Raw genomic sequence first — 11242 nt, 5'->3', positions numbered from 1 at the left:
AAATATAAATATAAGTATTTTATATATAAATATATTTTTGTTAACTATACATGCATGTGTGTTTATATATATACACATATTAAATATACACAATATACACATATATTATGTAAACAAACTTATTTTGGATGCGATTAATCGTTTGACAGCACTATACACATACAAACACGCACATGCATACATACAAACTTTTGTTAGACGAAATTAATCGCGATTTGACAGCACTAGTTTTAACTTATGACAACCACAAAGTACCACAATACTGAATTTGTTTATTTTCATCGCTAATCTTTCTTAACTAATGCACATTTTAAGTGTGACTTTACTATTAGTGCTATAGAATACTACATTAATCTCTGTTTGAAACTATGCAACAGATGCATTTGAACAAGGGCTTTTATGTTGTAATCCAGTAATTAAAGGTGGATCTAGTTTTTCTGGCTGGAGCTTCAGGTGGAGGCGCTGCGGCGGCTGTGACGTCACTCCCCGCCGGCCTGACACACTCTGACAGACTCTCTCGCGGACGGACGGACGGCGGATAAAAGTCTCGATATATCGGGAATAACAGCCACAAACTCAAGCTACATTATTTCACGTCTTCTAGCAGGGATGGAGAGGGATTAAACTCGTGTTTAGATGGTGTGAAGTGTGTCGTTAAGCGCTCGGATCTTCGGGAATGTCAGGAATAAACTTCCTGTTGAGCTTTAGCCGCCCGGAGCTTCTCTGAAGAAGGTGTGTGAGTTTCACCTGGACAATTATATCAGTTCTGCCTCGTTTGAGTCTCTTTTGTGTGCGTTTATATGTTTAAATAGCTCTGTTGTGCTTTATTTGTGCTGTCATGTTGCGGTTGTGGCTTATGAACGCGGAATATCGACCGTTGGAAATCCGCATAATATAACGTTAGTTGTGAATGTTGATTGACAGGTTTGTTTCTGCTTTAATTGAGTTTATTTTACACCTGTAGACCTTACAGATGTCCTGTTTCTGATTTAATGTGTTATTTTCCTTGTAGATTCTGTCTGAGAGTCTTTTAAAGGAACTTTGTCCTGATCAATTCAATTTTAAACACATCAGAAACTAAAAAACATGCTTATCCGAACAATATAACAACTTTAACTTGATACCAGTAACTGAAACTAAGATTATTTCACTTTGATATACTGATTATGGTTTGTTTGATTGATTAACAGTTATATGTGATCCAGCATGAGTTGAAACTGTTCAAATTAATAATTGACCTAGAAAACTCGAACATTTCTCCTTCATTTTATGTCGTTACCTTAATTTTTTCAATTTGTCAAAATCAAGTGTATTTAGTTCACCCAAAAATGAAAATTCTGTCATTTATTACTCATCCTCACACCCGTAAGACCTTCATTCATCTTCAGAACACAAATGAAGATATTTTTGATGAAATCCGATGGCTCAGTGAGGCCTGAGCAATGACATTTCCTCTCTCAAGATCCATTAATGTACTAAAACATATTTAAATCAGTTCATGTGAGTACAGTGGTTCAATATTAATATTATAAAGCCACGAGAATATTTTTGGTGCGCCAAAAAACCAAAATAACGACTTATTTAGTGATGGCCGATTTCAAAACACTGCTTCAGGAAGATTCGGAGCGTTATGAATCAGCGTGTCGAATCAGCTGTTTGGAGCGCCAAAGTCACGTGATTTCAGCAATTTGACACGCGATCCGAATCATGATTCGACACAAAAGATTCATAACGCTCTGAAGCTTCCTGAAGCAGTGTTTTGAAATCGGCCATCACTATATCAGTCTATTATATCATGACTATATTATTTTTTTTTTTGTTTTTTTGGCGCACCAAAAATATTCTCGTCACTTTATAATATTAATATCGAACCACTGTACTCACATGAACTGATTTAAATATGTTTTTAGTACATTAATGGATCTTGAGAGAGGAAATGTCATTGTTCAGGCCTCACTGAGCCATCGGATTTCATCAAAAATATCTTAATTTGTGTTCAGAAGATGAACGAAGTTCTTACGGGTGTGTAACAGCATGAGGGTGAGTAATTAATGACAGAATTTTCATTTTTGGGTGAACCCTTTAATGTTTTTACCATTTCAAAAAGTCAATATGAAATCAAAATCCACTAATTTTCTTTCTTAATGCATGATTGGATAATGTGAAACCAATAGACAAATAGTTCCTTATCCACCATTTTACCAAGCTCACATCCAGGTTTGTCTCCATTCTGGTATTTAAAATCAATTTTTCCATCATACAATCAATTCCTAATCGATGAAAATGTGTTCCTCAGTGAACACTAAAATGCGTCACATTATGAGTTGTGAATGGTAATTCATCTCAACCTTTTAACCTTTGCGGTTCCCAAATATTCCGATGATCTCACTAAAAATATGAATGTGTAATATATTCTACATCAGAATGTTTCAGATGGCTTTTGATGATTGTTTTAGCAGTTATTGTGTTGTTATGATCCAGTAGTTGAATCTCAGATTGGGACGGTTTTCCTCCTGCAGGAAGTTGATGGAGTTTTGAGGAGCTGTTTGAAGATGAGCGTGACGTCGTGGTTCCTGGTGAGCAGCTCCGGCACACGCCATCGTTTGCCCCGCGAGATGATCTTTGTGGGCAGAGAGGACTGTGAACTGATGCTACAGGTCAGACGCTAAACTTCTGTCTACTCGCCCTCATGTCGTTCCAAACCTGTAAGAAGACATTCGTTCATCTTCTGAACACTGATGAAGATCTTTTTAATGAAATCTGAGAGCTTTCTGTCCCTCCATTGACGGTCGACGCAACTACCACTTTCAAGCCCCAGAAAGGCAGTAAAGACATCATTAAAGTACATTAAAGCATACAAAGCACTCGTGTCACTTCATAAAATTGAGGATAAACCACTGGAGTACTTTAATACACACTTTACTTTGGGTAAAAAAATATTGATTTCTCGATTTTAATCGATATCGATTCTTAATTCCCAAGAATCACTTAGTCTAGTCTGTTTTCATTTGATGAATGAGCAGAATATGTAGCGCCTCCCATCCAATAAATTGCAATAATCTGTTACTTTTGATATGAAGAAAAGTCTTAGATTTCAAATGACGTCCATCTTATTATGAGATTCAAAAAATAAATACGGTTTTGGCGCTGTTTAATGTGGCGTGACAGATTGCTTTAGCGCCTCAGTTAAAGAGAAGCATGTGATCATCCTCTCCTCCGCTTTAATACCAGTTACAGCGAAATAAACATGCATGAACATCTGAAGGTATGTTAAAATATACAGTACAACTTACTGAAATCCGTATCATGTCTCGTGTAATCGCTCAATCTTGGAAAGACTCAATAAAACAGCTTCAATGTCACGTAACGTCACTTTTACCTCAGAAAAACATATTCAGTGACCATAAAGTCATTAGTCAGCTAGAATAGTGACTCTAGAAAGCAGCATTCTGATAAATATAGCTATGCACCGTTACATATTCATTATGATCTTTAATGTTGAATAAATCAGTTATGACAGCCACGATTTAAATGTTTATATTTCCAAAAAACTAACTGGAGTAGAAATATGATGATGTAATTCTAAACTTTATTGATAATAAAAACATCATTGAGTGTAATTTAAGTGTTTGTATATAAATAAGTTAATTTAACCTTCATTATTATAGTAAAGTAGCACCAGGTGACTCTCATGTGTAGTTTACAGCATTAGTTGAGATTTTTTTTCCTCTAGAAAATTTTCCATGTACTGAAACTGAAATACTACATCCAAAATAATCGATATCGAACCGAATCAAATCAAAATCGTAATCGAATCAAAAGCATGTGAGAATAGGAATCGAATCAAAGCCCTACTTTTTATACACACACACACACACACACACACACACACATACTCATATGTTTTTGATGTAATCACTATTTTAAAAGACAATAAATATATTTACTAATACTATCTATTGAACAGCACTGACACCAGATTAGTGTTGTCAAATGTACTGACCGCGATACCAAGTCTGTACTGAAATTTGAAAAATGTGACGCTTTGAGCACTGTTGATCGGATTCGTAAAAACCTCTGATTGGCCATTGTTCATGTGCTCAACAGATAAAGTATGTTTTTGATTGATACAAGGATTAATGCTTCAAAACCAGTCCGCTGATAGAGGCCTGCTTTCAAACGCTCCCGTGTGTGCCTGTGTAAGTGCTCGCTGAAGAGCGTCATTGTCTATTTACAACATGTTTTTAAAGCGATCATTGTAGCCAATCGCAGATGAGCGCGTGAACACAATGGCCAATCAGAGTTGCTAACAAATATGCTCAACCGTGCTCAAAGCATCACATTTTTTAAATTTCAGTACTGACTTGGTATCGTGGTCAGTACTTCTGACTACACTACACTGGATGAGAATAAAAATTGAACTAAATTGAGATGGATAATAAAACTTTGCATCATTGACAGTTATTGAACTGAACTGAATCAACAGTTTTAGTTTTTTTAGAGCTGCTTTACAGCAGAATTTTTTTTGTAAAGTTTGCATCGATTCTGTTTTTATTTTCCTGTTTATCAATGTGACGCTGCTTTGAAATGATCTGTTTTGTGTAAAGCACTATAGAAATGAATGTGAGTCTTTCCACATAATGGAAATGTGTTTTGTTTCTGGTAGTGAATAATGGGTGAGATTTTGAAGCCCAAAAAAGCACATCCGTCCATCATAAATGTAATCCATACGACTCCAGGGGGTTAATAAAGGCCTTCTGAAGCAAAGCAATGCATTTTTGTAAGAAAAATATCCATATTTAAATCTTTATAAACTAAAATAACTAGCTTCCGGCAGACGGCCTACACAAGTCGACTTGCGACAAATGAGTAACCCCTGACGTGATGTATGATATAGGATTTCATTTATTCATTCATTATTTAACCAGGTTAAAAACTCATTTTGAAAAAAGTGGCTACAATAACATAAATATACAAATACACATCAAAACATAAAAGCACAATCAAGGATCAAAACAGCATTTTACCAAAGGATAAAACACAATCTGTTAAAAGTGACTTAAACTTGTTTAGTGATAGAAGCATAGTCAGCTTTAAGATTAAGAATTATTAAATGTTATCAATGAGATTATGTAGTTTTTATAATCAATTAACACTGCTTTTGTCATTTTTTTACAAGATGGACAAGATTTGTCACCAAAAAAAGTCATTTGGTTTAACACAAATTTCAGTTTTACCAAATGACACTTTTGGTTACACCGAATGATGATATCTTCAAACAATGCTAACAGGCTGATATCTAGGTAGCTAGCAAAAAGGCAATCAAACATTTTTATATTTAGTATTTTATAAATATTACAACATTTTCCATGTTTTATAGCGGTTGCACCGAATGACCTGATGTTTCGGGACATGCGTATGAGCAAGTGAATTTATCAAATAGTTAAAGAGAGTTACTTGACCTCATGACCATGTGGTCCTTTGCAGGTGTCTGAATGATGTCACATCCTGTCACATGATACTGACCGCATGACTTGATCCAAAATGGTCCCTTTATATTGGTTACTCCGAATGACGTCGATGAAATTCATTTTTCCGGACATTCTTTCTCATAACAAAGCAACGACTTCTACACATAATTTTAAAACTATTTTGCACTATTTTGATATATGATGTTATAAAATCATGGCAGAATAAAAAATAAATACATTTATTACATTTAAAGATATTTTAATCACAAATTAAATGGCTGTATTGGCCTGTGGATGGTTAAACCGAATTACCTTTTGACACTTCAAAATCTTTAAAATACCTTTTACATGTAGCAAAATATAATTAGATAGGTTGACAGATCACAGAAGGCGGGGTCTATGCCAAAACCAGATTGTCAATCAAACCACGTGGGTGGGGCTTAGCGCAATTCTACGTCACAGTGAGGGCAATCTTAGAACAGGGCGTTCTGAGACAGTGCTTATGAATTATTGAGATTGTAAAAAAAACACTGGGTGGATTTTTCTCATTCTAGGGTGGTTTTGCTCACACACTGCCAACACACATTTATGATCAAACACCATGTAAAAGTGAATTTTGCATAATAGGTGCCCTTTAAAGCTGAATTTTCAGCATCATTACTCCAGTCTTCAGTGTCACATGATCCTTCAGAAATCATTCTAATATGATGATTTATTATCAGTGTTGGAAACAGTTGTGCTGCTTAATATTATTTTATAACCTGTGATACTTTTTCAGGATTCTTTGATGAATAAAAGGTTAAAAAGAACAGCATTTATTCAAAATATAAATCTTTTCTAACAATCTAAATCTGTACTATCACTTTTTATCAATTTAACACATCCGTGCTGAATAAAAGTATTAAAGGTGCCCTAGAATCAAAAATTGAATTTACTTTGGCGTAGTTGAATAACAAGAGTTCAGTACATGGAAAAGACATACACTGAGTTTCAAACCCCATTGCTTCCTCCTCCTTATGTAAATTTTATTTGTTTAAAAGACCTCAGAAGAACAGGCGAATGTCAACATAACACCGACTGTTACGTAACAGTCAGGATCATTAATATGTATGACCCCAATATTTGCATATGCCAGCCCATGTTCAAGGCATTAGACAAGGAAAGCCAGTATTAACGTCTGGATCTGTGCACAGACAAGGTAAGCAAGCAAGAACAGCGAAAAATAGCAGATGGAGCAATAATAACTGACATGATCCATGATATCATATTTTTAGTGACATTTGTAAATTGTCTTTCTAAATGTTTTGTTAGCATGTTGCTAATGTACTGTTAAATGTGGTTAAAGTTACCATCGTTTCTTACTGTATTCACGGAGACAAGAGCCGTCGCTATTTTCATTTTTAAACACTTGCAGTCTGTATAATTCATAAACACAACTTCATTCTTTATAAATCTCTCCAACAGTGTAGAATTAGCCGTTAGCCACAGAGCATAGCTTCAAACTCATACAGAATCAAATGTAAACATCAAAATAAATACTTTACTCACATAATTCGAAGCATGCATAATACATCATGCATGACGAACATCTTGTAAAGATCCATTTGAGGGTTACATTAGCTGTGTGAACTTTGTAAATGCACTGTAATATAGTCCAGAGCTCGTGTGGCAGGGAGCAGGCGAATTAAAGGGGCGGCGCGCTGCCAAAATCAGTGTATAGTTAATGATGCCCCAAAATAGGCAGTTAAAAAAAATTTAATAAAAAAAAATCTATGGGGTATTTTGAGCTGAAACTTCACAGACACATTCAGGGGACACCTTAGACTTATATTACATCTTGTGAAAAAGCATTCTTGGGCACCTTTAATTTCTTTCAAAACAAAGGAGGAACATTTTTTTTTTTTACATTTGAACAGTCATGTATAATGTTAGAAAAGATTTCTATTTTAAATAAATTATATTTTTTAACTTTTTGTTCATCAAAGAATCCTGAAAAAGTATCACAGGTTATAAAATAATATTAAGCAGCACAACTGTTTCCAACATTGATAATAAATCATCATATTAGAATGATTTCTGAAGGATCATGTGACACTGAAGACTGGAGTAATGATGCTGAAAATTCAGCTTTGATCACTGGATATAAATTAAATTTTAAAGTAGATTAAAATAGAAAACCATAATTTTAAATTGTAATAATATTTCACAATATTACTGTTTTTTATCTGTATTTATTATGAAATAAATGCAGCCTTAGTGAGCATAAGAGCTTCAAAAACATTAAAAATAGTAATGTTTCCAAACGTTTGACCCATAGTGTACACCTAGGATGGCTTGAGGGTGAGTAAATCATGGGATAAATTTACATTTTGGGTGAACTATCCCTGAAATGCACACTGCAAAGGAAAATCTCCAGTTCATTCATACAGCTCATAGTAGTATGACAGTAACCTTTAGCGTAGGGTCGATTACTGACACTGACACGTCCTTTCTCTCAAACTAAAAATCAAACAAATGTCCTGCTCTGTTTTCTCTGTCTCTTGTTCTGCTGACACTAGAATGCCATGTTTTGAATCTGTTTATACGGTTCTGTTCATCTGCGGTTAGTTCGGCACGGCCCTCTCACCGCAGCAGTTTGCTCGAGTCAAAAGCCTCGTCCTGTCTATTCATGCGTCCAAACCTCGGCCTCTCCCTCTCTGCTCATGAATTTCCGCTGCATTCCTCGCCAGCCGCGAACTCTGGCGTACGTTCAACCATGTCAGACTCTTTCAAGATGCATCATTATTGGTCATTTAAAATGTTTTGTTATCTGATGCAATGGCATTTTTAGTGTACTTTCATTCATGTGATGTTTAATATGCATGTAATAAAATGACAGAAAAGGCAAATGCATCATGTCGGACACAGATAAACCCATTCAACACGGGTCTCCGAGGCTCGGTTAGATTCAATAAGCGGAACGTTTTTGCACAGAGTATAATGAAGTCTCTCGATGGCTCTGAACAATGACATCAGCTCACTAATGAGGCTGTAAATGAGTGTGGGCAGATCTGCTTTGATGTATGAAGACTGCTGACTCTGATAATGCTGGGTAATTGTGCCTTCCTGTGGCCAGATGTAAATGTTTATCTGCAAGTTTACTGATAGGATTTTCTCCATGAAGAAGACTGATTTCTGCCCTCCTACGCTGATAATATTGTGAAGTCACACTCCAAACAGCCCTTCTGTTCTTTTATTAAACCACTTTGTCCCACTGTGGAAATATCTCGTTTTAACACTAAAGGTTGTTTTCTGGCCCTTTGTAGCATTTACATTGGATTTGCGTGCACGTTTATTTTATGATAAGGTCATGTAGCTAATCTGCTTTCTGTTCTTTGCACCTTTGCAGTCTCGCAGTGTGGACAAACAACACGCTGTGATCAACTATGACACGTCTACGGACGAACACCTGGTCAAAGACTTGGGCAGCCTCAATGGGGTGAGTTCACTGCGTCCTTTGCGTGTTTCTGCATGCACCAATACAAATGTGGATTTTATATAGGGCTGCTTGTTTTTGGTTAAAATTATTAATGCAGTTTTGTCAAATGGTGCGATTTACAAAGTACCATTTGAAATAGGCCTGTATCTAATCAATCATGGTTTTTCAAACTAATTGCAATTATTTGAAATAACCGCAGTAATTGCGCAGTGTAAATTTTAATCACATTTTGCCAAAAAACACTGTTGTAAAGTTCATAAAGATAGTCAAAGGAAATGAAGGTTTGTGGGTTTAATCGGACTGCATTGTATAATATAATATAACATAATAGTTTATAATATATAATTTAGATAAATAATATAATATATTATAGCTTATTGTAATTTATATTATGCTGTAACATAATATAACATAATATATAAATTAGATAAATAATTATATTATAATTACTGTAATTTATATTATGTTATAACATAATATAATAATATAAATTAGAAAAATATATAAATAATATAATTTATTAATGTTGTAATATAATATATATAATATACATTTTATACATAATATATTATATATTTTATATTATGTTAATTATTTTTTTAGTTTTATTAAATGATATTATTTATATTGATAGTATATATTTTATATGAAACTATATTATACTTAATTTTTTATATAATTTTCACACCATTAAATCATGTTGGTCTATTTTATTTTATTTTTTTTTAATTTATTATATGTGATTTAAAGTAAAAAAAAAAAAAAAAGTATTACACTGTAAGTGACACAAACAAAACATAATTAAATCACAATTATTTATGACAATTAATCGTCAGCACAAAATTCATGATTGTGACGGGCCTAATTTGAAAATGAATTTAATTTAAATTCATTTGAAAAACATCTTGGAAATGTGTAAATCACACTGGAACAGCAGCTCTCATGTTTAAGAAGGACTGTAATTTCTGAATGAATTTTATATGCTTGATTTCACTATTGAGTTTGAAAACTTTTGTATAAAAATGTACATTGAAGAATTTGTGTGTAGTCATGATTCACTATCAGTAAGGCTTTTATATTGAGTCTTGGTAAAGCGTTTAACATTGGCAAAACCTTTTTTTTGTCATCTCATGTCTCCTCAGACCTTCGTGAATGACCTTCGCATCCCTGATCAGACGTACATCACCCTGAAGTTATCAGATGTCATTCGCTTCGGATATGATATCCTTCCTCAAACTCAGAACGGAATAAAACGGGCATATGAGCCTGTTGTGGTTTGACTCAGGGCTTTTGATTTTGCTAATGGCAAAATCCAGTAAACCTGCCGTGAGAAATAATAACCTTGCAGATAATGAGCAGAAAAGCAGCTTTCTTGTTTATGAGACAGATTTGTTCAGGACAGTGTTGTGCTCAGCTCAATAGAAATGATGCTACAAGCAATTCGATTGAGTTTTATCCGGCTGTTGTGTCCTTTCTCTCTGATTATTATGGGATGGTTTGTTTCGTCAGTGTTTTTGTTCTTGACTGTTCACACATTCACACATATACATCCTGGAGAGAAGCCAACACAAAGTGCCAGAGGAAGCTCTCAAGGTAGATTTGAGTGAATCTCTGTATTCCTTGTGACTTTTTTTCTCACAATTGTGAGATATGAACTTGTAATTCTTTTCTCAGAATTGTGAGAAATAAACTCGCAATGGCGAGTCCAATTCTGAAGGGTGAAGGAGTTTATATCTCGCAATTCTGATTTTATAACTTGCAATTACAAGTTTATATCATGCAATTTAACATCTTTAATGTCTTGGCACCAAGTTTGTTGTGAAGTGTTTAAGCCCTCTAGGAGGAGTAGTTCAAAATTCATAGCCTGATTTAAAAAAAAAAAAATCCACATTCAAACCAAAATAGCTGACTTCCTGTTGGTTGGAGCTAATGACTGTAAATTAGAAAGTTGTCTGGCTTGATGTGAACAATATATGTACCAAGTTTGGTGACTGTAGGCAAAACTAACCCCCTCTCTTTGGTCAAAAGGTGGCGCTATAGTGCCCCTCTTCCCCTCCCGTTTCTTTGTCAATGTTTACTGGATGAAATCTTTGATGTGTGTGTCAAGCTTCATGCAATTTGAAGCATGCTAAGAGTCTCAAAAACACCCAAAACAATATTAAAGTTTGACATGTTGCCATGGCAACAGTATTTAAGATATCAAGAATCCTTTCACAGGTCTAAATCTTCCATGTATTGACGACATACTGATTTGAGTTTGAAGCGAATCGGATAAAAATAAGAGGTTGATTTC

General features: G+C 34.5%; 1 protein-coding gene across 3 annotated transcripts in view; it reads left to right on the top strand.

Annotated features, from left to right (window-relative positions):
* The first annotated feature begins 467 nt into the window (after positions 1-467).
* The window catches only part of cep170ba (centrosomal protein 170Ba), a 39958-nt gene continuing 29183 nt past the window's right edge, over positions 468-11242 (top strand). For all 3 annotated transcript variants that reach the window (XM_067367582.1, XM_067367583.1, XM_067367581.1), the window contains exons 1-5: positions 468-732; positions 2520-2657; positions 8860-8949; positions 10092-10172; positions 10486-10542. In XM_067367582.1, coding sequence (XP_067223683.1) covers positions 2553-2657; positions 8860-8949; positions 10092-10172; positions 10486-10542 — 333 coding nt within the window. In that variant the 5' untranslated portion in view covers positions 468-732; positions 2520-2552. The remainder of the gene's footprint in view (positions 733-2519; positions 2658-8859; positions 8950-10091; positions 10173-10485; positions 10543-11242) is intronic.

Source organism: Chanodichthys erythropterus, chromosome 18 (genome assembly GCF_024489055.1).
Source record: "Chanodichthys erythropterus isolate Z2021 chromosome 18, ASM2448905v1, whole genome shotgun sequence".
Lineage (NCBI taxonomy): Eukaryota > Metazoa > Chordata > Actinopteri > Cypriniformes > Xenocyprididae > Chanodichthys > Chanodichthys erythropterus.
Note: the sequence above shows the minus strand (reverse complement) of the source record. Positions and strands in the feature narration are given on the sequence as shown.